This window comes from Thalassophryne amazonica, chromosome 23 (genome assembly GCF_902500255.1).
Source record: "Thalassophryne amazonica chromosome 23, fThaAma1.1, whole genome shotgun sequence".
NCBI classification, from domain to species: domain Eukaryota; kingdom Metazoa; phylum Chordata; class Actinopteri; order Batrachoidiformes; family Batrachoididae; genus Thalassophryne; species Thalassophryne amazonica.
In genome coordinates this window covers 8,520,253-8,547,479 of record NC_047125.1, presented here as the reverse complement: position 1 = coordinate 8,547,479, position 27,227 = coordinate 8,520,253, and the positions used below count along the sequence as shown (strand labels likewise).

Below are 27,227 nucleotides of genomic sequence, written 5' to 3'. Positions count from 1 at the left end.
ATAGAGGTTCCATCTATGGAGTTGCTGATGCACAGGCCTTTGTCCAACTTCAGATGTTCAAGTACTTCAGAGTCTCAAAAGACTGTCCTGTAGTGTATGACTGCAGCCAGCCTTTTGTGGACGGCATCCGCGACATACCTCAAAGTCACAGAACACTGTCCTTCCCCTGTAATATCTTGAGTAGTGTTAAGCTGCACAGAAAACACCCCTGCTTTCTTGATGTCTGCAGAGATGCTCTCTGCAATTAAATGCTTGATAGCATAGATTACTGCATTCACAGTTGTTTAGGACAGGAGGGTGACCAGAGAGCCTCTGACTTGTGTGCCCGAAGCATGGATCTGCTTACCTTTGTTCAGTTACACTGCTCAAGTGCTCTTTTAAGCACACACTATATTTCCGCAACAGTATAACTAGTTCTAAGAAATTGTCATGGTCAAGTGTATTGAAATTAAATTACTTAATTTAATAATTTGGGATTAATGGCACCTCACACGGAGAGCACCAAAATATGTAGTGCAGATATGTGTTGATTTAATTTTATAAAGCCTCTCATGGAGGCACCAAAAGAATGCAACACAAATTGAATGGTTTAGGATTATTTGCAGTTGTTAAACCTTAAACTTTGGCCACACACTGTGGCACAACCTATAGCAAGTGTAATTATTAAGATCCAAAATTGCATTAAACTATTTGGAATGAATTTAATTAGAATATTTAATTATAGGGGCACCACCTGGTTTTCTTTTATTAAAGACCAAAAAAATTGGTAAATGGACTGCATTTACGTAGCGCTTTTCCATCTGCATCAGCTGCTCAGGGGGCTTTACAATAATGCCTCTCATTCACCCCAATGTGAGGGTGTTGCCATACAAGGTACCCACTACACACCGGGAGCAACTAGGGGATGAAGGACCTTGCCAAGGGCCCTTATGGATTTTCCGGTTAGGCTGGGATTTGAACCGAGGATCTTCTGGTCTCAAGCCCAATGCTTAACCACTAGACCATCACCTCCCCTAACCAGGAACCAGACCAGGAACTTTAATTTAAACAACCATTATTTAATCAGTCTAAAATATAAAAGTTGTAAATTCAATGATACAATTGGCCAAAAGTTTCCATCTGAACACAAATGAACCACAGCAGGAACATTTACATTTTATTTACAAATATACAAGTAAATGAATAGTTTACTGGTGCTTTGAGTCTGGACAGAGATTTAGTAAGTTCATTTATGGACACATTTTGTTACTAATGAGATGTTGAAAGAAAGTGAGTGGTGAAATAAAGCTTAAGGAATTAAATAAATGAATCTGATTTGAATTTAATGATGAATTTCAAAGCCAATTAGTATTAAGAACCTTATTAAACAAATATATGTTTAAAGCTATCTGGAGCTATCTCCAGATGGAACCAGGAATTTCCCAGTCAGGACTGAAACAGCAGTCTTTGTCCTCCATTTAATGGAGCATTTACACATAACGGCACGTCACGAATGCCATGAAGTATACATTCTGGGCCGCTGATCACAAATGTGATGATTTGGGGCAGAGGCGTCAGGTGTCCTCAGGAACTGCTGCAACCTGTTACCATGCATTGCAATTAATGGCACGTGTTGCTGGAGAATTATCAGGAATCAATACACACAGTCAAGAATAATGTTCCGCATTGTTGCGCGCTATCGCATGTAACAGCACACCATTAAGTTCTGTCACGTTGTGAATGAGGCGAATTGTCTCCACACACACACAATTTTCATCCAACCATCAGTTGCTGAACAGTTCAGATCACTGCAGTTTGCTCCTTTGAAATCCACAGCAGAAGAACTTTGACTACATGCTTAGTTTGGCTTTGTGCCACGGAGTGGTGCAGAAAGGAGGAGGAGATGGAGAGAGCCAGATGTGTGGCTCCACGCAGCTCTCGTCCTGCGCGTTTTCCCAAACATCAGGCACATGCAGCAGGCGGAACACCTGCAGGAGTGCGCCGAGGAGCATTGGAATGAGGTTTTTAGCCGACTTGGCATCACTGTCCTCCTTCAGCATCCTGCAGCAATGAAACTGAATGCGGTGCAGCAGGGTTTAATTGTGCAGAAAAGAACGCTGTCACGCTCTGTTAAGGATCATCACTAATCAAGATGGATCAACACGCTCAGTTGTGACCTTCACAACATGAGGCGAAATGAGGGTGGTGTGTGACATTCGTGGAAGATTTTTTGACAGCCAAAAACATGCTCCACGAATATCACACACCAACACGCACTATTAAGAAACCTATTCAGATGTCTTAAGTCACATTAAGAATGTCAGGAATGTGCCACGAATGACGGTGACATTCGTAGCGCGTCTTGCTTATGTGTAAACGCACTTTAAGCCTCAGGTTTTAGTTGAGAAAGCATTAATGTATGTTACTTGGTGTCAGTCAAAGTCTAGTTTGCTACACTGTCATTGTCCAAGGTATACGCAGCTTTATTGTGCTCCTGCCTCTAGCTTCACCCTCTCTTCCCTATGACTTTCACAACCTCCACTACACATTCCAACACCTGATGTCTCTTCTTAACCTGCTTATGCTGTCCTGTCAGCTGTCTTCCCTCAAGGTGACCTCAAGATGATGCTTGCTCTGGAGCAGTTCAAAAAATATTCTTCAGCACACGAAATGCCGTGTCCCTCTCATTCGCCCCTATTCTTTGGTGCACATGCCTCCAGTCTGTCATACCTCTGAAATCTTGGTTTTCTAACGGCTCTCTTTACGAACAAATCGGTTCACAAACATTTTTTGAATGAGAAACGTATCACTTTTTGAACAAAGTCTTGGTTCATGAACACCTTTGCCACAGTAGCGTGGCGGTAATGCGCCGTGTTAGGTTGCAGTCCGCTAATAAACTTGAAAGAAATAAGAACGTCCGTCTTCAGGTGTTTATTAAATCATATTTTTGGAGACTGCGTGGTGGTTCTAACAGCTTTGAGCCGCGACAGCTGCTAAAAGTGCTAACGCTGTTAGCAGAGAAGCCCATAAGATCAGATTCTTGAGACTGACGAAAATATCATCCACATAAAGCCATGTTTTGTACGCTGTCCCTCTTATTACAAGATCTTCTAGATCTAAGTCTTGTCTAATGGTTTGAGCAAGTGGTTCATTAAATAAATTGAAGACCAACGGGCTGGCCGGGCAATGCTGGCTGCAGCCACGTTGCAGGTGTTTTGTTCTAGAGAGACCTCCATTTACTTTGATTCTGGCCATAGGGCATGTGGCCAGAATATAATGTTCTGATACTATTAATAAACTTCTTGTGGAAACAAAATTTTTCCATAACTTTGTAGAGGAACTGCCATCCCACCAAATCAAACGCTTTTTCTGCATCCATACTCAGCAAAATTGCTCAGCGTTTTTCCTTTTTTATATATTCAGTGATATGTAGGGTTCTCCTGAGTCTGCCTGTATTGGATGAAACCAGATTGGTCCTCATCAAGCAGGGTGGGCATCATCTCCTCCATTCTTTTGAAAGAACATATGCAAATATTTCATAGTCCTGGTTCAGGACACTAATGGTTCTATATGCTCTGCATTCTGTTAAGTCCTTACCCTCTTGGAATTGCTGAAATTGTGGTCTCCTTCCAAGATGAGGGAAGAACTCCCTCTAAGGTGTAATTGAAGCTCTTTTGTAATAATGGTATTAATTGCTCTGTAAATGATTTATACCATTCTCCTGGAAATCTGTCAGTCCCTGGAGACTTACCAGACTTTATCAGTTTTTTTCCAGGAGATATTTTTTTAATTAGTTTGTCATTTTGCATTTTGCCAAGAGAGGGCAGGTCCAGCTGGTCCAGGAATTCTTCAGCCTTGCAGGTGTCAGATGTTGTAGGTTGGGTGTACAAAGTCTGGTAATATTTCTCAAATGCAGTTTGTATTCCCTCTAATTTGTATGTTACCTTTTTAGTAATGGAATCTTTAATTTTATAGCTTGTATTTTGTGTTTGCTGTTTTCTCAGGGTCCAGGCTAGTATCTTGAAGGCTTTAGAGTCTGCCTCATAATGTCTGTTTTGTAAATCTTAACTTTTTCTCTGCTTTATTGCAATATATCTTATTAATTTCTTGTTTAGTTGGTCTCATTTGAGGAAGTAATTTGGCCGTTCTACGGTAACGGAATTATAATCTGAGCTAATCTGTTGTGGTTAGATGCCATATGTCCAGATTTTGCTGCTGTTGTAATTCCATTACCATAGAATTGCTCAATTGTGGATCTTTTTTTTTTTTTTTTACCGTGCTGTTGTTCGAGCTGTAGAAGTTGTTTTTCCAGTTCTAGTAGTCTTTAAGTTTTGACCTTTTTGACAAAATGGTTTCCCCCTCAACTGCCTTAGCAGCATCCCACAGTACCACTGGGGTCACATCCCCATCATTATTATTATTATTATTATTATTAAGTCCGTTTTTAGATTATTGTTTATTTCCTTGAACCCAGGGTTAGTTAGCATACTAGTATTTAATCTCCATGTTATTTTATATCCACTATCTAAGTGTAATTTTAAGTGGATGGAGGAGTGATCTGATATGTCCCTCTGACTTATTTCACATTCTTGTAACCTGCATCTCTGTTATACATAAACAATCCTTGAGTAGGCATTATGTTGACTTGAGTAAAATGTATTATACTGTCTTACCTGGTTGTGAAAATCTTTCCAGACAACTATCAAGCCAAGATCCTGGACTCTTCCTTTAATCCATCTTTCAGTGTTGGTGATGTTCGTTGTTTTTTTAGTCGTGTCCATCTTTGGATTTAAAATCATGTTGAAGTCACCTGCACAAATCAAAACTCCAGCAGTCTGGAATGCAATTAGTTCAAATGTTTTTTAAAGAACACTTGATTACTAGCTGGAGGCAGTTAATTTTGGGGTCTTTTGTTTTTCACCATTTTCATCCATTTCTCAGACATATGCTCACAATCAACAGCAATAAACAATTTCTATGAACAATGAGTACAGAATGGTTGCAACAGTGGGGGAGAAAAAAAAACGTAAATAAAAACTGAGCTTTCATCAAAGAGGCTTTCTGTGGGCCTCTTGTGTAGGGGGATGTTTTGACCACAAGGTGGCAGGTTCAAACTAAACAGGGAAAAATAATGGATGAACAGTCCTCGTCCATTTCAACCAGTCGGTTAAATCCACGGAGCTTGTCAGCTTGGACGCGGTGCTTCTCTCTGTGTGCCCTCAGGTCTTGGTGGTTTCGGGAGGCCCCTTGCTCATAGATCCCGGGCGGCTTGGTCCACGCTCTCATAAGTGATGGTCCTCCTGCACCTCCATGACAAATGTTTACACGTCTTCAATGTGCTTAGCCTAGTCTTTTTAAAGTAGCCTCTATTTTTTTCTGCAGTTTTTCTCCCAGCTTCTGGTTAATATCTGTTAACTGTTCGGAAATATTATTTTGTAGTCCAGACATGGCTTAATCATGGTTTTGTTGATGGTGTCGTGGATGGAAGCTAAGTTACCATTTCTGCTAGCATAGTCTCGTCACTACCGCCTGTATCTTCTGTGTCGACTTTTTTTTTCTTTTTTACTACTTAATGCCATACTAAGACCCCTTTCTTTTCCACCTGACATCATTATTTACCAAAAAACACTTTGGTTATAAATCTCTGGAATTTGTTCTCTCATGAATGTGGCACATTAAGTAAAGTCCATTAACTCCTGCTCACGGGCCGATCGCCAGTGAGAGGACATTTCTACCTTCTACTCCTCATGGACAGATCGCGAACGATACATGCTGTCTTTGAAGCAGAAACCAGTTGGTTTGTCATTAGATGACGAGGAACTCAGCTCAGCACACGTAACTATCAATTTGCGCTACGGGGAGATACACTCAACAGGGGACCTCATCTCGACAGAACACTGGCTGCAGCTTTCTTTCACCTCAGGTTCTCTCACAATTGTGGCATATTTACATAAAGTCCATTAACTCCCGGAAATGTTTTCTGACTTTTTCCAATGTGTCAAATCCATCTGCATGTCCAGGCAGTCTGTTAAAACAGTGTCATGGAGCCAAGCTTCTCCCCCCGCTGCACGTAAGGTTTTTTTTTGTTTGTTTTTTTACCCCCTCCATGCAACTTACGCAGCCATTACTGTGTACTTGATATGCAGCACAAGGCAATTCCAGACCCCCTGTCAGCAAAAGTCCACTTTCATCAAAAAAGAATACCATTCCCCCTCTCATTTCAGATCCTGGCTACAGGCATGATATTTTAATTGGTATTGAATGGAGTACAACCCCTGGAAAAACTTATGGAATCACCGACCTCGGAGGATGTTCATTCAGTTGTTTAATTTTGTAGAAAAAAAGCAGATCACAGACATGACACAAAACTAAAGTCATTTCAAATGGCAACTTTCTGGCTTTAAGAAACACTATAAGAAATCAGGTTAAAAAATTCAGTCAGTAACGGTTACTTTTTTAGACCAAGCAGAGGGGAAAAAAATACGGACTCACTCAATTCTGAGGAATAAATTATGGAATCACCCTATAAATGTTTTATCCCCAAAACTAACACCTGCATCAAATCAGATCTGCTCGTTAGTCTGCATCTAAAAAGGAGTGATCACACCTTGGAGAGCTGTTGCACCAAGTGGACTGACATGAATCATGGCTCCAACACGAGAGATGTCAATTGAAACAAAGGAGAGGATTATCAAACTCTTAAGAGGGTAAATCATCACGTAATGTTGCAAAAGATGTTGGTTGTTCACAGTCAGCTGTGTCTAAACTCTGGACCAAATACAAACATGGGAAGGTTGTTAAAGGCAAACATACTGGTAGACCAAGGAAGACATCAAAGCGTCAAGACAGAAAACTTAAAGCAATATGTCTCAAAAATCGAAAATGCACAACAAAACAAATGAGGAATGAATGGGAGGAAACTGGATGAAACTGGAGTCAACGTCTGTGACCGAACTGTAAGAAACCGCCTAAAGGAAATGGAATTTACATACAGAAAAGCTAAACGAAAGCCATCATTAACACCTAAACAGAAAAATACAAGGTTACAATGGGCTAAGGAAAAGCAATCGTGGACTGTGGATGCCTGGATGAAAGTCATATTCAGTGATGAATCTCGAATCTGCATTGGGCAAGGTGATGATGCTGGAACTTTTGTTTGGTGCCATTCCAACGAGATTTATAAAGATGACTGCCTGAAGAGAACATGTAAACTTCCACAGTCATTGATGATATGGGGCTGCATGTCAGGTAAAGGCACTGGGAGATGGCTGTCATTACATCATCAATAAATGCACAAGTTTACGTTGATATTTTGGACACTTTTCTTATCCCATCAATTGAAAGGATGTTTGGGGATGATAATGCATCTTGCCATAGAGCAAAAACTGTGAAAACATTCCTTGCAAAAAGACACATAGGGTCAATGTCATGGTTTAAATAGTCCTGATCTTAATCCAATTGAAAATCTTTGGAAGTTGAAGAAAATGGTCCATGACAAGGCTCCAACCTACAAAGCTGATCTGGCAACAGCAATCAGAGAAAGTTGGAGCCAGATTGATGAAGAGTACTGTTTGTCACTCAAGTCCATGCCTCAGAGACTGCAAGCTGTTATAAAAGCCAGAGGTGGTGCAACAAAATACTAGTGATGTGTTGGAGTGTTCTTTTGTTTTTCATGATTCCATAATTTTTTCCTTAGAATTGAGTGATTCCATATTTTTTCCCTCTGCTTGGTCTAAAAAAGTAACCGTTACTGACTGCCACAATTTTTTTTTTTTTTCCTGATTTCTTAGAGTGAAGCCAGAAAGTTGCCATTTGAAATGACTTGAGTTTTGTGTCATGTCTGTGATCTGCTTTTTTTCTACAGAATTAAACAACTGAATGAACATCCTCTGAGGCCGGTGATTCCATAATTTTTGCCGGGAGTTGTATATACCACACACACACACACACACACACACACACACATATATATATATATATATATAAACACACTAAGTAAACGTTCCCCAATGAACAGAGTATAACGCATCAAATATAATACTTTCATGCATAAATAGAAAAGAGTGACATGTTTCCTTTTCCCTTTTTACCTCCGCCAAGGAGGTTATGTTTTCGGTCTCGTTTGTTTGTCTGTCAGCAGGATAACTCAGTTTTGAACAGATTTTGATTAAATTTTGTGGAGTGGTTGGAAATGACAAGAGGAACAAGTGATTAAATTTTAGTGGTGATCAGGATCACGATCCGGATCCCGATGCTAAAGTGTTAGCATGTCTTTGGCATTTTCAATGTTAAAAGTTAGCATTAAGCAGTTGCAGCTGTCATCATGTTCGGGTGCATTTGTTTTCAAATTGTAATATTTCTTAAATTTATTTTTGTCTATATATTAATAATCTAATGATTATTATATACAATTTTAGAGAGAGACAAAAAGAAATAGATCACTGTGCCAAGGAGGGAATCTCTTTAGGGTCAGTGACCCTATGGCCTTGTTTAGAGAAGTGTTTCATAAATGTTAAAAAATTCATATATTTGCAGTTTAGTTTAATAATTTGAATTTTGTCTCACTTGTTTTTGTCTATAAGCACATGCAATATCAATATCAGTGCTCAGATGACAGTAGCTTCTGGGAAAGGTGCAAGTTGCAATAAACTGTAATGCCAAGCGCTAAGGATACATGCTATCCATTCACAGCAGATGAAACTTTTTTTTACTACTGAGCAAACATCATTGTTAGACTTTTTTAGGTTCAATGATTCCACGGCGTGTAGATGTTATGGCGTCAGTGACCCCATGGCCTTGGCGGAGGTTTGCACTGTCTGAGTGCTTCTAGTTTTCTTTTGTTACAACAATACAACAAAATTTTCTTTTTAAAATGTGGTTACAATTTTGAGTCTGCAGGAGTCAGGGTCACTCTTGTTCCATGGTTAGATTTTGTATTTATCTGGCAGAAATGTGAAAGCGTAATACTGAGTCAATTTCAACCAGAAAAACCTTGCAATAATTAGTAGATTGAGGGTAATCCTTCAGTGAGCTGTTTTCTTTTGAGTCTAGTGTGAAAAACCTCTTTTTACGACTTTTTGTGAAGAAAGTGTCTTTCTGTGGAGGTTTTTTTTTTTTTTTTTTATGTGAGAGGGGAGTTGAGTTGCATCTGGTTTGGGGTACTGATAAGGATTCACAGCTCTGTGAGGAATACACTTTGAAGTCTTAAATCCTGATTAATGGTGATTTGACACAGATCCAAGCTGTGCCTGACTTGGAGCGTCTCCTCTTTGACACCTGGAGATATACCAGGCCTTGCTGTATGGAGTTTATTTTTGTTTGAAGAAACTCCATGGCCTCTGCTTAATGCAAGCTTAAGATGTTGGTTGTTTGATCACAGCTTTCCGCTACACTACAGTATTGATGTGAAAAAGGTTTGTGCGTGGTTGTGTACAACACGTAAATTGGCAGTATCCCAGAAATGCTGACATCAGCACTGAATGGAAAAATCATTTATATGTGAATAAGAATCAAATTTAAACCAGTCAGTGGTCCTGAGAACTAAGTGATATTGGTGACTTAATGAACAGTCGGGGCAGCTTTATTTGTATCAAATTATATTTTTGTTTGTGTTGAGACACCATCAGTTGTTATAAATGAGAGAACAGTAACAGTCCAATGCAAATATGTGGTTTTATGAAATAGTAATAATACTAGGGATGTCCCGATCTGTTTTTTTTGGCCCCGATCCAATTCCGAGTCATCTGATTTTGAGTATCTGCCGATACCGAATCCCGATCCGATACTTTAAAAAAAACTGAATGAACAATGAACAAATGCTAAATATATAATATTTTCATTTGAATCACCTTATTTTATTTATCACTTAAGCAGTGCACTTCTCCTTGAAGTAGCTTGAACAATCAAGTAATAATCTACCAGACTTAAAAAATGTACAAATTTCCATGTTATTTTATTTGTCTGAAAATAAATGTTCAAGGTTCCTTATGTTAAACAAGAAATGATCTAATCTGAAATAACAGGTGGTTTTAATTTACAGATGAAAGGTTTCTAAAGAATCATTTGATTTAGCTAATTTAATTACAAGTGTTATACTTTTTTAAACAGTAATCAGAAATTTTGAGGTAACAACAAAAATTTCCAAGGGTTTTTCTTCAGAAAACTGCTCTATAAATGAGCAGTCCTGTAACACGTTTCAGTTTTGTAGAGATGATTTCTGCCACTAGTCTTCCGTGTTTTGGCCCGACGCGTCGTTCCTATTGGACAGAGCGAAGCTACGTCACAGCTTAGAGCGTCTAAAGTTGGATTGGGTTGAACTTGTGTTTTTGTTGTTTTTTTTTTCCCAAAAAAAAAAAAAAAAAAAAATTGGGTTGAACTTTGCCCGCGTCAGCCTGCCGACAAGCGGCAATGCGCGCTCTGTCAGAGTCGCTTTAGCTCGGCTTTTGACGCGACGCGCCTCTAAAATGCAACGCATATCATTGAAAATAATGCTTTTTAGACAGATTCTTGACGCCTCTGACGCTTCCGACGTGTGAAAGGCCCATTAATCTGCAATAATGAGCCTGAAATAGCGCTGATCAAAATAATGAGGATAAAATCTATATCGGATTCCTGATTGGGATGCAACGTCCAATTTCGATCAAGTCTGAAACCACGTGATCGGGCCTGATTTCCGATCACGTGATCGGAACATCCTTAAATAATACCGTATTCTAATGAGCAAGAAAATTGTACTGAGAAATATCTCTTTTAGTTTATTAATTGCACTAGATTGCAGCAAATTTGAACTCCCCACTGTGTGCTGCAGTCCCAATATCATGAAAACGTTTTTTCAAGGGCCACTCACATCACTGTTAATGATATTTTTGATATTATCAATGTCATAACTCACAAACATGAAATTTACTCTTTTTGCCAGCATTTTGCTGGTATCGGTAAGATTTGCTCCTAGAACCTCCTATTTTCTAAATATTTTCTTGGCAGAGGCTCGCCAAACCTCCACCAGGAGAGTGGACCTTAGGCGGCCCCATCCACACCTTCCCCACATCCCACCGTTGGTGGCATCATGGCCCTTCAGGCCATTGCATCTTTTTCCATCATGGCCTGTTGGCACCCCTGATTGGAGGGAGCCATCAGTTTTGGAGGGGAGTAAAATAGATGATGAATGTCTGACACCAGTCAGGATGATTATCAGCCCAACAGAAATGATCCCGAAGCAGTGGACTTCATGGAACACAACATGACACTGATTGGACAGTGATCTTCAGAGGCAACTGTTTGTGTGTATGTGGCCCTGTGATGGGCTGATAGACCCTTAATCGGAGTAAGCAGGTGTAGTGAAAGAATTAATGAATCTTCAGAGACACACTAAACTGTGTAAACAGGCCAAAGCTACTGGTAATGATGTGTAGAATGGTCTTGGGTGGTGTATCGCCTGATCTCCCTTATGGATGAGTCACCTCTCATAGAACTGTCCATAATCCATGTTATAACTATGTTGAAAACCATTTCTTTGTCAAACGCTGGAAACGTTGCATACATGTCCAGCAAGGTCTTCGTACCTTGCGGCATGTAACATATTGAACTGCTTATTTTCCAGTGGCTCTGGGTCTGTGTTGGCATTTGTTGTTTATCCAGCCTTTATTCTGACTGCTGTTTCTGTCCCACATAAATGAGCTAAATTCAAAGAGTCAGAGTTGTCTTTTTCAAATAAGATAGTTAAATTTTGGTTTTCCTTTTTAAAATATTTTGTTCAAGCCATAAACTATACAAAACTGTTTTGGTACTTTTTAGAGTACTTTGAGAGAATGACATGACAATTAAAAAAAAAAAGTCACGTGACTCAATAGTGTTTGCTGTTAATCTATCTGCTTATAAATCCAGTTATTTTATTCATTTATTCACTGAAAATGCAGAATTGCTGTGCATTTGGATGCACAAATAGACACAACAAGGGCTTCAAGATGTATAGATTCCCTTCACATCAGAACAGAAGAAAATTTGGGAAAATAGTCAGCTGTGTGGGATGGAAGCCGACATAATCGTTAGTGCTTTGTGAGGTATAAACTAGATATTCACAATCACCGAACAAAAAAGTCCCAAAGTTTTTGTATTGTTTTCCATGTAATAAACGCCATATATAACGGCTTTTGTATAACGGGTTTTCGCTCACATCGGGTAAAATGTCCTGTCCAGTCACAATGTATTTCCATTACAAACCCCAAGCAGTCTGGAAGTGCAAAGTAACAGAGGTACAAATTAAAGTTCAGTGCTCTGACAGTCGCCAATTTCAGTAAAGTGGGAGCGGAGTCATTTCTGTGATGATTCGGTGATGATTATAGAAAGAAAAGCTTGAGTGTCAAATTAATCCATAATAAAGCATGATCCAGCGGCAGAGAACTTTAAACCGGTTACAAACGTCATTGTATGACACGGACTTACAGAGCTGCAGAAGCATAAATTAGGCTTTAAATTAATTAAATAAATCATCATAAATTGTAAATTTGATAGTTTAACTATTTTTATATTTATTTTGATAAGACCTTTACCTGGATGTGTTGCTGTATGTGGTTAAAAACAAACGGTTCATTCAGTAGTTGGAACCAAAGTGACGCCATATTCTAAGTCACCTGGGTATTTTACGGCCTGCAGGCCATATCTGGCTCTTTGGCTGACTCGGACTAGCCCGCAAATACCTGGAAATTAAAGAATAAAATATTTCCTATTCTATCAAGTTAGTGTTGCGAGTGACCTTCGTCCACCTCCCAAGCCATTTTGTGGCTACGTGTGTGTGTGTCCTCTGGAGTATAGCAGAGCCTGGCACAGAGCGATCACCCCACACAACACAGCCTGGTACGGCGCCATTGCGTAATGGCAGGGCCCGCCACAATGCCGTCAGGTAGTGCATGCCGCACAGCCTGGAACGGCGCCATCACGTTCGCCGCACAGCCTGGCACGCGCATTTGCGTGATGCATAGGGAACTATCCGTGGGGAAAGTGCCAGAGATGGTGAACGGAGCCATGGATCCAGCGCCGGAGACCGTTTGATTTTACTCCCATTTTCGGTCCCATGATCGTGAATGTTTAATTTTCACACTCGTGCGCCACAGGCTTTTCAGTGATGGGAAAGGTGCAGATCATTCATCCACCTTTTCATGACTTTTTGACTTTTTCTACTTCGTTCTGCTGTCGTCGTGTGACCAAGCCTTTGACTGAACTAAAACCGCATTGCTTTTATTTTGAAGGCTGTCCCCCACCCCCAGAAATCATTAATCCAATCGATGTGTACCACTCCTCAAAAATATCCGCTCATGCCAAAGAGCCAAGAGAGAGGTGGATTTGATGAAGTATAATAAATCCAGGTCCAAGTCCTCTCTCACTGATGATCATCTGTCAGCTGTGCTTCACATTTGATACACTTGTTAAAGATCAACAGAGACCAGATTTCACTGAACAAGAAAAACAAACTGAAAAACACTAAAATGTGAAAAGTGGTGGAAAATACAAAGACATGCAAAGACACGATAAGAACTACTGGGACACTCTTCTCATTTTTTCTGCACAGTTCAGTTCAGTGACAGTGATACTGTGACTTGTCTTTAATTACTGCTGGACATTGATCATTGATGTGATGTCTTCAGAAAGCCAAGAACCTCCTTGTTCCAACAGTTAGTTTCAGTTTTGAGAGTATATTAAACTCGAAGTCTGTTTTGGGTCAGTGTGACTGAAAATGATCACAAATGTAATGAGGCAAAATGTTTCACATTTTGTTCACTATTGTCTTGGAAATTTGATTGAATAAATTACATTTTTGTAAGGTAACCTCTTTTTTTGCATTACCTAATCAGAACATCTAGTTTGTTAAAACGATTTACTGTTTTTTATATAGGAATGAAGTTATGATTGTGCAGACTCGAGTTTAGCCTTTTGGCCAGCCCTCCACAATATTTTCTGTTTCTCATTTTGCCCTTTGCAAAAAATAATTGTCCAACCCTGTTCTAAGTTAACGTTGCTCCCCTCAGTCAAGGGACTCTGGTGCTTTTGCTGCAGACACAGATAGCTCATTTCCAGTAGCCAGTTTGGCACTTGATGACTCAGCAGTTTTGAATCTTGCCAACATTGGAAGGCAGTTGGTTGTTTTTGTTTGTTTGTATCTTTTTACTGATCTTTCTCACCTCTAGTCATTGATCTCGCTTGTATGTTGTTTGCATTGTGACGGCTTGGGTAGAAATGTATGAAAAAAGTAAATCACATGCTGATGACTTTTCAGTCTAACTTTTTTCCTTCCTCCTCTTCTCATTTGCTCTCTACTCTCTGTAGTACTGCAAGTGTCTGGCATTAGGACAGCCATTCAGATTCGGCCAGCAGGATATGCCTCGGCTGAGGAGACAAATGTACAAAGAACTGTGTAACTGCAAGCTCATCGTGTGACTCTCCTAACACTACCTTAATGGAGGAACTTTGAAACAAGATGAAGTGAAATAACTGAAAAAGTTGAATTGTCTCAAAAGCTTTTTTTTTTTTTTTTTTAAACCTTTTGCCCAGTTTTGACGATGTTGAGAAACATGACCTACTACTGGTTTACCATTGTAGATGTCATTATTTGGTTTTCTTCTACCCCATTTCTCTCTGCTTTGATCATTTTATTTCCATGTATACAGTTATGAGGTCTATTAGAAAAGTATCCGACCTTATTTAAAAAAAAAAAACCCATATGGATTTGAATCACGTGTGCTTGCGTGAGCCAACCTTGAATCTTCATGCGCATGCGTGATTTTTTTTTCACGCCTGTCGGTTGCGTCATTTGCCTGTGAGCAGGCTTTGAGTGAGGAGTGGTCCACCCCCCCTCGGCAGATTTTCATCGTCAGGGAAATGGCTGAGAGACTGGACATGCCACAACATGTTCTGTGACGCTTCATCACGGCGTTGCTTTGCGCGTCGCGGCGGAATTCCTCCGCACGTCTGTCTCAATTTGCCAAAAAGTGCTGATGTCCACGTCTTTTCACAATTCCTGTGCTAGTCCAGACGATGTCCCGGATAAAACACAGCGTCCAGTTTGGAAATGAACGGCACATTCCACTGTTACGAGGAGATTTTGTCATGGAAAGGAGCGGACGCTTCGCGCGTCACGACGGCAAGCGAGACAAAGAACACCTCCGTTTCGGAGTGCCAGAAGGACAAGCTGGGACATGCCTTTCAGTGCTTACCAGTCAAGTGAGTATCAGAGAAATTGTGGAGAGGTGGACATGTCCCAGCTTGTCCTTCTGGCACTCCGAAACGGCGGTGACGCGCAAAGCAACGCCGTGATGAAGCGTCATAGAACATGTTCTGGCATGTCCAGGCACATCCACAATTTCTTGGATAATCACTCGACTGAAAAACCACCAACAGCTGTCTGAACGCCATCTCAAAGCCGTCCTGTGAGACCAAAACGGAGGTGGTTTTGTGTCGGTCCAGCAGCGAATCCATCATGACGCGCGAAGTGTCCGCTCGGCTTTCCGTGACAAAATCTCTTGTTAAAAGTGAAATCTGCAGGAAAATGGGTGATGTCCAGCTCTTGTGATAACCAGAGAAAGTGCACACGATGGTCACGGATCCACAGAGCGATCCGTTTAGAAATGAAATGGTCGTTCAGCCTGTCGATGGCAGCTGGAGCGCGGCGCGCCCCACAGCTGCTGTGGGCCGTCCTTAAAGCGACAGTAACATCCCTTAATATCTTTGAAGCCCATAAAATTTTCACCAGAAACCACGTGAATTTCTCGAATGGTGTCCACACGGATGTGCCTCAGTTTCTAAAAAAAAAAAAATTTGATCAAGCAAAGCAACAGTCTCTCAGCCATTTCCCTGACAATGAAAATCCGCCGAGGGGGTGGACCACTCCTCACTCAAAGCCTGCTCACAGGCGAATGACGCAACCGACAGGCGTAAAAAAAATCGCGCATTAAGGTTCAAGGTTGGCTCACGCAAGCACACGTGATTCAAATCCATATTTTTTTTTTTTTTTTTTTTTTTTTTTTTAAATAAGGTCGGATACTTTTCTAATAGACCTTGTATACCTTTGCGGTTGACAGAGGCCAATACTAGGTTACATTTTGGTAATATTCTAATCTTGCATTACATCATTCCAGTTGCATTTCTGATTTACACTGGCTGAATGGGAGTTTGACGAAGGATATGTAAAGAATCAACCCAATAAAGGAACAGACAAACATTGTTTTCCATCCTCACTTCTGTTTCATAACACCTGTTCAAACACCGACCAGTTGAACCAGCTGATAAGTTTGTGCTTAGATATTGCTGCTTTCATTCTTATTTCATTCCCATTCATCCAGTTCAATCAAACGTTGCCTTCCATTCCAAGTAAACTGCTTACCTTTTTCAGCATGGAGTTTTGACAGTGAAGGTTCACATTGAAACCTATAATGATTTATTTTCTGAACAACCAGTGATAGTCTGTGTCTCTTCTAAAAGACCATTTAGATCAGTTTAACCTCATGTAAGACAAAATGTTTCAAGTAATGGTTAGAATGTACAATTTTCTGCTGACATTTTTAGTTCTGATGATGAGCCATTCTAGTTCAGATGTGTTCAAAGCCAACCAGGATTTCTCTCTGTATTTAGTATTTGTAGAAAGCACCGTGTGTGTATTTTATATATATATATATATATATATATATATAAAATCTGACTCGTATGTTGTCTGCATCTCGTCCTTTATTCTTTAGCCATCCAAATGTCTTTCACCCGTCTCTTCACGGTGCAACCAAAATAAAAACTAAAATAGTGAATTTTTCATTTACATTGTTTTTCCACACATGTAGATGCTATACTTACTGATTTAAAATGGTGATTAAAGGAGGACTATGTATACTAAGTATAAAAGACCCTCTGACAGTTTTGTTCTTTCTTTACTTGTGTGTGTTTGTGTGTTTTTCTTTGCTTCTCCAGCTAGCTCTGACTGATGGCTACAGTACAGAATCAGTATGTTCATACTGGTGTTTCAGTACCTGCCTCTGGTCTCTTTCTACCAAAACACATTTGTTTAGCTGTGGAAGTTTTTGTTTAGTTTTTTGTTTTTCAAACAGGAGTTAATGCAACAAAATTGACTGTTTTATATATCTTCTACATTGCATTATGGTTGCTAAGAATAAATGTGTGATAAACAGGCTAGCTGTGGTGTGTTTTTTTGCTTCCTTTTTTTTTAAATCTCCGCCAAAAACTTAAGTTCATTGGCATTTATTTGTGTCTGTCTTTTAGCAAGATTATGTCAAAACTACTGCACGGATTTTGACGAAATTTTCACCGATACATATTAGGCTATGGAAGACTCCATTAAATTTTGAAGGTAATCTGGATCTACATTCTGGGTCAAGTTTCACTTTAGGCTTTGAAGGATTATCAAAGCTACTTCACAGAATCTCGCCAAATTTTCACCACAGACTTATATTAGGCCATGGAAGACTCCATTCAATTTTATAGGTGATCTGGATTCTGAATCAAGATTTCACTTTTCTGTGCTTTGAAGGATTATATCAAAAGTACTTCATGGATTCTTAAATTTACACCACAGATAAATATTGAGGCATGGAAGACTCCATTCAGTTTTGGAAGTGATCCGTATCCAGATTCCTGGATCAAGATTTCACTTTACACTTTGAATGATTACGTCGAAACTACTTCTCGGATTCTCACCAAATTTGCACCTTTGGGTTGGCGCTGGATGATCGACAGAGAAATGTGGTGCAGAGTTCTGCTTCTGTGTTGTGGCTATAGACTTTGCCCTGCCAGAGGAGATGCTGTGGAGCCGGACAGCAGGATCTTGCTGAGTGAAGCAGGACGCTCCCTCCAGAGCGCATGGGAAGGAGAGCGCCTGACCCTGGCGACAACACACAAGACAACCACACCGAACCCCTCATGCACTAATTCTGTTCTGCGCACCTCAGCAAGCAGGGGCACCTGCAGCCGTGTAGGGAGCACCAATTTACCAATTCCTCACACATTACCGCTTTGTGGTGCAGATAGTTTTTTTTTTTTTAAATTGCTGATGCCGCACAGGAGTCACTGTGCAATAGTAAACCTCACTCCCCAACAACTAAAAGGATTTTCTGGGCAAAAGGCCTAAGTCCTGGATCTTGAGTTTCTGGTTTGCCTCCCATGCTGGAAGTCGTGAGTTCACATCAGTCAACAACACAACACAGACGAGAGAGGGCAAAGCTGCTACACATTCCAAATGAACCTCAGATGAGGGAAGGACCAAATATATTTTTCTCCATTCTCTAAGAATTGCATATAAGTAAGTCCTTCCAGCTTCTCTGTTGTTTTCACTTGGGGTTACCACAGCAGATCCACTTGTTGATTTGGCTCAAATTGTCTGATGCTCTTTGTGAGGTAACGCCACATTAAATGGAGAAATGGGCAAGGATGGGGTTCGAACCTTCCACACTGAAACCAAGAACTGCATGTTTCCTGCTAATAAAGTGACAAATGTCAAGGAAAGTACCTAGATTTTTTTTTTTTTGTTAAGTGCAATCATAATTTTTTTTATCTTGTAAATTGGGCTTTTCCTGTGACATCGCTGGATACCCCCAAACGTTTTCTTACTTCCTCCACAGGGAACAGTTGGGACTTTAATAACAATATTACTGACAAAACCAGATGCAGACTGAAACCTAATTGAAATACTCATTTGAGAAACCCAAGTCTTCTTTCATTATGGCATGTTAATTTAAATTGGTTTATTAGATAAAAAAAAATTGTTTGCATCTTGGTGATGTTCCCTCTGCTGCTGTCGGTGATACTGGGATCAAAAGCAAAAATAAATAAAACCTGGTGTGTCGCCATCTCTAAACGTTTCACTGTAAATGGTAAATGGACTGCATTTATATAGCGCTTTTCCATCTGCATCAGACGCTCAAAGCGCTTTACAGTTATGCCTCACATTCACCCCAATGTCAGGGTGCTGCCATACAAGGCACTCACTACACACCGGGAGCAATAGGGGATTAAAGGCCTTGCCCAAGGGCCCTTAGTGATTTTCTAGTCAGGCGGTTTTCTAGTCACTGTAGAACTATTTTGAGGACTTAGTGTTGGGAACATGAAAGAAAGTCCTCCCAGTTTTGAAGGACCAATCGCATGTCGCTGAGGGCGGGAACTAGCTAAACGACAGCTGTCCTTTCCAATGAGAACACGTGTTTCTGTGTCGTCATCATATATAATGTGTTTCTGCCGCAGATTCTTTCTTTGTGATAATGTCGGCTGAATATGACAATAGGTAAGAGCGTCTTCCGCTGGTTTTCCCACCCAAAGTGCATATATTGGTGTCTGTATGTACGTTGGTGTGGTATTGTAATAAAAACCGACTTAATGGGATGTGGGACTTGAACGGAAGTGGGTTTTTTGTGTGCTTTCGTGTCATGTTAGCAGGCCCGCCGTTAGCCGCTCTCGAACAGGCCTCATAAACGGAATGGCCGTGATATATGCTTTGTTTTACCCCGGTATTTGATATAGTGTGTTTTAAACTCGATTTCGTCATCACCATCTAAGTGGTATTTACTTTATTCTGAAGGTAACTAAAGCTATATTTATTAGTAACCAGCGCCCCGGTTGACACGTGACTAACGGTTGTCTAGGCCTCATCAGTTACTGTTATTTTACTGTTATGTTGAAATCACGTTAACTGTTGCGGCCGTTTGTGGTGGCAGTTACGGGAGATCCAGAAATGTGGCAGTTTTAACTCTGTCAGTACTGTCGATAGATTTGAATCTTGGTAGAGTTCGGCTTTGGGGTGTCAAAAATGTGAAGGCCTTTCTGCCCAAACATAAAAAGAAGGTGGCATAAAGTGAATTGTGTCAAATTGATTAAAGATGACGTAAAGTAAAACTTTCATGGAACTGACTAATCCAATGTTCAAAGTACACAGTGTAATACGTCATTGAAACGTACGTTGCCTTTGAATTCTTTGCATATTTTAAATGTTGGTTAGTACATTCTGCACAACTGTTAGTGTAGTATCTAGTAATAGACAGACTTTAGATGTACTACACTGCTTTTTGCTCGCTGTTCTTTAAGTTGATGTTGACAGATGGCTCATGATATCCGCATACTTGTGTATGCCACAAAATCCGCCTCATATGTGCAATCGTACACATGCTGATTCAGTTTTCTAGTAAATCCCCATCGTCTTGCATTTTACTGGGAAGTTTTGTACCTAGTTGGTAACTGCATCATGAAATAGTATAGTGTGATCTTCTGACTATCGCTTGCCTGCTACTATAAATGCATACTGACTGTTTGGATGTCCTATGGATTGTGATCTGCTGCTTGTTGTCAACTATATAGTTCGCTGGTATGTGTCTTCAGATATAGCCGCAGTCGTCTCATTATTATTATTGACATCCCTGTTGTATTGCGGACTGGGTATTTACACCATGATAGTGCATATTAATACAATAACATGCTTTTGGAGGGAGGTATGCATTTTCAGAGGCCCGACGTCCACGCTCTCGATATTTGCCCTCGGCTAACTCGGGCGAATATCTGTCATTGTGGGCGACAGCATGGACGGAGGGACTCAGAAAATGCGTACCGCACAACAAATGCATGTTATTTGCATTATCACTTTTTACTTAAATACACAACGCGTAACGCGTACATAAAAAGTTGGCTCACTTTAACCTATGTTGTGTCGGCTGGCGCGCGCGGCTGCTCTCCAAATTCGGCAGTGCGTCCTCATCAAGCTGGCTGCTTTGGCTGCTGTTCATTGTCGTACTATCCGTGAGAAAATCATCCGGAATATCCATATTGGGACCAACACACTTCTTGCCTTTTCATCTTTTCCCCTGGGGCCTTCTTTTCCCCCCTCTGTGGACAGTTCTTGGGCTGCGCGCGCTATGACGTCATTTGTTTACGCACAGCGGGCAGATATAGCCAGGTAGCGTTGACCTAAATCTACGATACCGGCCTAGCAACTCCTCGGTAAAGTGATAATAATGCCTGATACCAGTATCCCCACATTGTATGAATGTGGGGATAAATCCTGACTAGTTTGGCTTTATGAAGGTGCGTTCGGTGAACTACCTTGAACTGAACCATAGACTGTCTTGCACACATTGAAGATGAGTGGATTTTACTCTGTGCATCGGCCCACTGTAAATCACTAATATTTAACTGTAAATCCTGTTCCCAAGCCTCCTTGATAACAGCCATTGATGTGTCATCGAGATGAGAAATTAGGCGTAACATTTTAGAAATGGCTTGCTTTTGGGCTGGCATAAAAGACATTACATTTTCTATTATGTTCGTGGGCGGTCTGTCTGGAAATCCTGAAATGGTGCTCATTACAAAGTGCCTTACTTGAAGGTATCTGAAAAAAAAATCTGAGGAGGTCAAGTGATATTTAGTTGAATGTAGTGTCCTGTATAGAAGAGGAAACAAAATATTTTCTTCTATCTGCTATATAAACTCATATTTTGAAGACCAAAATGTTTTTGGAATTGTAAATAAATTGTATTTGAATTATGAACTATAGGATTTTTAACAGTTATATTTTGTGGTAATGGAACTGATGTACCAATTATAACTGGTAGACAAGGGACTACAAGAAAGGCTCTCCAGCTCCACCCATGTTGGGCCATTTTTTTCTAGAATGATAATGTACCCAATGTGATAAACGGCACATATTAGCTGCCCAGTAATACTGAAAATTTGGGAGAACTACCCCACCATCCAGTTTAGATTTCTGCAAATGTTCTTTGCGTAAATGAGTTTTGTTTTTTTTTTGTTTGTTTGTTTGTTTTGGTTTTTTTTTAACCATTCCAAAAAAAAATTATGAAATAATTAAATCCAGTTTCTTAGAATGAGACTTGGAAATAAACACAGGGAGGCTCTGGAATAAATACACACATATCTGGGTAGCACAGATATTTTTACAGCATTAACACTGCCAATCAGTGAAGATGGGATGAGAGACCATTTGTTTAAATCTTGTACTTTAACTTGCAGCTTGTCAAAATTATTTTTAAAAAGATCACAAAACTTTCTTGTTACATTGACTCCTAGGTCATGGGTTAAAGTTCTCCGTCACCATGACAGATTTCCATCATTTGGAAAATTTAACCCCACATGCACGTGGTGTCATGCGTGTTTTGGGCCGAAATATGATACACTCACTGTCAAAGCAACATCCCGTTCTGCGCAAATCAAAGCAGCAGCAATCTCAGCATGGACTGCGGAGGAAGGGACTGTGTGAATTTTCACTCCTTTCCACTCTGTTTCCTGCTTGCTATAAGCCATGGTCCTTCTCCTCCCTGTCTTTTTGGGAACATTGGTAGACCTTCCCCAAGTAGAGCAGGGTGTGGCTTTGCTTTGAACCAATGAAGCAATGCTTTGATCTGCTGCGTTGGTTCTTTGTTTTGTTTCACTTTATCTTAATTTTTCCCCACTAAAACAAAGAGCATATGTCTGAGTTAATATTTACTTTTTTATGTTAAACTGACCTGTTATGGTCTTCTGAAACAGTTGATGTATTTTAGAACTTAAAAACGGGACCGATGCTAACGCATGAGCGTGTCTATGGCGTTTTCAGACCATCGGGCCTGGCGATTTGAGAGGTTGTGATGATTTGATAGCAGCCACAATCTCCTGTTGTTTTGGTGCATCCAGGGGAGATACTTAATCTGAAGATAGAATCGGAATAGGCAAGTCTCTAAAAAAGTTAGAAAGGAGGGCAGGGGCACCCCTGGGCTAACGTGTCTGCTAGGTCAGTTTTGCTAGTAGCAGCAACAGGTTCCTGGTTAATTTTGTCTCTTGATTTAGCTGCTTTAGGCGGCGAAATATTGGCAAGTAATATAGATTCCTCAAAATCAAAGTTCAATCATAACTAGAACTGCAAGCAGTCATATACGGGCCCTCGTTCCGCGCGACCACCTACCCAGGGCAGTGCGTCTCCTTGTGACCAGATGTGGGCATGTGCGTACAGGGGCAACCACTCATCACACAGTTAAAATTTCAAGCAAGTCACGCAGTGCATGAAGGAGTTATGACATGTTGATGGTTCATCCACAAGGGGGCGCTCAGTGTTCAAATAGAGGGATCAGGTGTGTTCAGTGGCCAACCGTCATCACACGTGAAGTTTCAAAAGGATGAAGCATGAAGACTTCGGCACACCTCCACACGGACGCCGCTACTCATAACTTCACGGCGTTCGCCTACGTTCACCAACTTGTTCTGCATGTTTTAGAAGTGGAATGAAGTTGATTGGGTTAACTATGTGACATCAGGACCTGTTAAAGTAAAAACAGGACATTCCTTGTTACCACCGGGGGGCGCCATGGCGCAGGTGGGATGTTAATATATGCACACATTCAGGGCAGAGCCCTCATCATGTCCAGCAAGTTTGACAGATCTACAATTAAGTATGTGGGCGTGACAGCCATTCGAAGTGAAATGGCGTGCTCCGAAAAGCTCGCCAAAGTTTGACGAACCCTAGCAGCCACGCCATTTCAACTGATTACATTCTTTTGATCACCATGGGGTCATGATGATGTTGACCAAATTCGAAGATGATTGGATGAAATCCCTAGGATGAGTTTGTTCAAATGTAAGTAGTGGAAATGGCAAAAATTAGCTCAAAATCGAAACTTATAATCAAAATTGCGGACTTCCTGTTGACATTTCACCATGACGGTAAGAGACTTTTTTGTGCGTCCCGGCATGGTAAATATGTGTGCCGAATTTCGTAAGGCTGCGATGAGGAAAAAACCCCAATGCGGATGGGTTTTTGAACATTTTTAGGGGACGCTATTTCGCCATTTCGCTGCGACATTGTGCGCGACCCCCAAAATATCAAATTTTGGATGGGCCGGACTACTTTGCCAAGTTTGGTGAGTTTTTGAGCATAGAAAAGCGCAAAAATTTCGATTTCAAAAGTGAGAATAATAATAACTAGGACTGCAAGCAGTCATATACGGGCCCTCGTTCCGCGCAACCGCCGACCCAGGCCTGCGCGTCCTCTTGTGACCAGATGTAGGCATTTGCGTACAGGGGCAACCACTCATCCCACAGTTCAAATTTCAAGCAAATCACACAATGCATGAAGGAGTTATGAGATGTTGATGGTTCACCCACTAGGCGCGCTCAGTGTACAAACAGAGGGGCAAGGTGTGGTAAGAGGCTGACCCTCATTACATGTGAAGTTTCAAGTCAGTCAGGTAAAGCATGAAGGAGTTATGACATGTTGATGGTTCATCCACTAGGGGGTGCTCAGTGTACAAATAGAGGGGTCAGATGTGTTCAGGGGCCAACCATCATCACACGTGAAGTTTCAAGTCAATCAGGCAAAGCATGAAGGAGTTATCATGAATTGATGTTCCATGGCAAAGGGTCAAAATGGCGGCACCATGGCGGCCACACCCTTCGACATAGAGAAAAGCTTTCAATAACTTTTGGTCAGTATCATCTGTGGATGCTGTGAAAGAAATTTGACATGCATTGGACAAAATCCCAAGGAGGAGTTCGTTCAAATACGTGTGGAAATCACGCCAAAATGACAAGAAAATTCAAAATGGCCGACTTCCTGTTTGGAGTAGGCAGTGGTGCAAGAGACTTTTTTTGTGCATCTATGCAAGTCACACGTGTACCAATTTTCATCTCCCTACTCCAAAAAAAAAAAAAAAAACCCTATGGGGAGGTGTTTTTGAAAGTTTCAAGGGGGCGCTATTGAGGCATTTTGCCCCGCCCATGTGCAACGCCACTACGAATTGTAAGAGGTTGTCATGCTTGACCCGTGTATCAATTTTCATGATGATATGACAAAATTAAAGCCGTCAAAAGGAAGAACGTAATTTCATGGTGAAGGGGCGATATTCGGCACGCCGCCACATGGACGGCGTTACTCGTAACTTCACGGCGATCATCACCTACCTTCACCAATTTGTTCTGCGTGTTTTAGAAGTGGAAGGAAGTTGATGGGGTTAACTATGTGACATCAGTGCCTGTTTAAGTATAATGTTCTATGGCGAAGTGTCAAAATGGCGGCGCCATAGCAGCCACACCCTTTGACATAGAGAAAAGCTTTCAATAACTTTTGATCAGTATCATCTCTGGATCATCTGGAAGAAATTTCAAGTGCATTGGATAAAATCCCTAGGAGGAGTTCGTTCAAATACAATGTGTGGAAATCACGCCAAAATGACAAGAAAATTCAAAATGGCTGACTTCCTGTTTGGAGTAGACCCATGGTGCAAGAGACTTTTATGTACGTCTATGCACGTCACACGTGTACCAATTTTCATCTCCCTACTCCGAAAAAACCCCTATGGGAAGGGTTTTTTGAAAGTTTCAAGGGGGCGCTATTGAGGCATTTTGCCCCGCCCATGGGCGACACCCCTATGAATTGTAAGAGGTTGTCGTGCTTGATGTGTGTATCAATTTTCATGATGATATGACAAAATTAAAGCCGTTGAAAAGAATGTAATTTCATGGCGAATGGGCAATATTCGGCACGCCGCCACACGGGCGCCATTTGTCGTAACTTCACGGCATTTATCGCCTATGTTCACCAACTTGTCCTGCATGTTTTAGAAGTGGAATGAATTTGATTGAGTTAATTATGTGACATCAGGACCTGTTAAAGTAAAAATGGGACATTTCCAGTTACCACCGGGGGGAGCTATGGCCTAGGTTGGAAGTTAATATATGCAGACGTTCAGGGCGGAGCCCTCATGTCCAGCAAGTTTGAAGGATCTACGATTAAGTATCTGGGCGTGACAGTCGTTCGAAGTGAAACGCGCCCTCCGAAAAGCTCGCCAAAGTTTGACGAACCTTAGCAGCCACGCCGTTTCAACTAATTACATTTTTTTCATAACTTTTGATCACCATGGGGTCATGATGATGTTGACCAAATTTGAAGACGATTGGATGAAATCCCTAGGACAAGTTCGTTCCAATGTAAGTAGTGGAAATGTCCAAAAACGGCAAAAATTACCTCAAAAATTAAACTTAACATCAAAATGGCCGACTTCCTGTTGACATTTCACCATGACGGTAAGAGACTTTTTTGTGTGTACCGAATTTCGTGAGGCTGCGATGAAAAAACCCCAATGCAGAGGGGTTTTTGAAAATTTCTAGGGGGCGCTATTTCACCATTTTGCTGCGACCATGTGCGGCACCCCCAAAATATCGAATTTTGGATCCGGCCGGACGACTTTGCAAAGTTTGAGTTTTTGAGCATGGGAAAGGGTCGAAATTTGGATTTTAAGAGTGAGAATAATAATAATAATAAACAGTGCAATTACAATAGGGTCCTTGTAGGACGTTGTCCTACTTGGGCCCTAATAATAAATAATAAACAGTGCAATTACAATAGAGTCCTCGTAGGACGTTGTCCTACTTGGGCCCTAATAATAAATATTAAATGATAAACAGTGCAATTACAATAGCCCTCAAATGAGACTGCTGTGCCCAATTTGCACCACCATGAAATTTGAATTTCATCAGTGTGTGCAAGGATAAGCAAGAATAATACTTGTAACAGTACAAGACATAAGAAAATGAGGTAGAAATAGAAAATATCTATCACACACACACCTTTGCTCCACTGGCTGCCCTCCACCTCCGCAGATGAAGCAAAAGGACATGCACTTTAAATGAATCATGTTTAACTGTCCAAAAAAAGCCTATATTCGTATTGATACGAGTTTTTATCAACAGGCTGTAGAGTTAATTTATCAGTGCAGCTGTTGTGGAAATGCTGAACTCCTCGGCTGATTTTCAAAGGCTTTGTTATTCACCAGGGAATTTGACTTTGGTTTGAGCTGCACTCTGTATGGCATGTATAAATATACACTAAACACTGAATAAATCACAGCAATAAAAAGTGCAAATGAAATGTGCAAATAGAGGGGGGAAAAGAATGTCATGTCTGCAGACTAAAGTTCACAAACCGCTTGGGCTTATGATTTGGCAAAGCTCCAAATCTCTTAACAATGTCAAATTAATTACCCAGGAAAACGGAGAAAGAGGGAACATCCGAAACTAAAAATCTGCATGATGGCACAGTGACATTGTGCCATTGCTTAGGGAGAGCCCTGCCACTACTGATATTGTTTAAAAACACAAAAGTACTTTTTATCTGATTAATCAGTAAAACACTCTATTCAAAAAAATATTCGATAGCTGTGGCCCTTTATCATTTATATAATCGGTTTGAGTAGTTTACGGATTTCAGCTTACTGATCAGTTACAACAAGAAA

At 40.7% G+C, this 27,227-nt stretch overlaps 2 protein-coding genes across 2 annotated transcripts in view; both read left to right on the top strand.

Annotated features, from left to right (window-relative positions):
* The window catches only part of senp3b (SUMO specific peptidase 3b), a 119,484-nt gene extending 105,042 nt beyond the window's left edge, over positions 1–14,442 (top strand). The window contains exon 13 of the mRNA XM_034165017.1: positions 14,299–14,442. Coding sequence (XP_034020908.1) covers positions 14,299–14,409 — 111 coding nt within the window. The 3' untranslated portion in view covers positions 14,410–14,442. The remainder of the gene's footprint in view (positions 1–14,298) is intronic.
* Positions 14,443–19,142: 4,700 nt separating this feature from the next.
* LOC117505302 (eukaryotic initiation factor 4A-I) overlaps positions 19,143–27,227 on the top strand; it is a 38,707-nt gene continuing 30,622 nt past the window's right edge. The window contains exon 1 of the mRNA XM_034164940.1: positions 19,143–19,249. Within this exon, the coding sequence (XP_034020831.1) occupies positions 19,227–19,249 (23 nt within the window). The 5' untranslated portion in view covers positions 19,143–19,226. The remainder of the gene's footprint in view (positions 19,250–27,227) is intronic.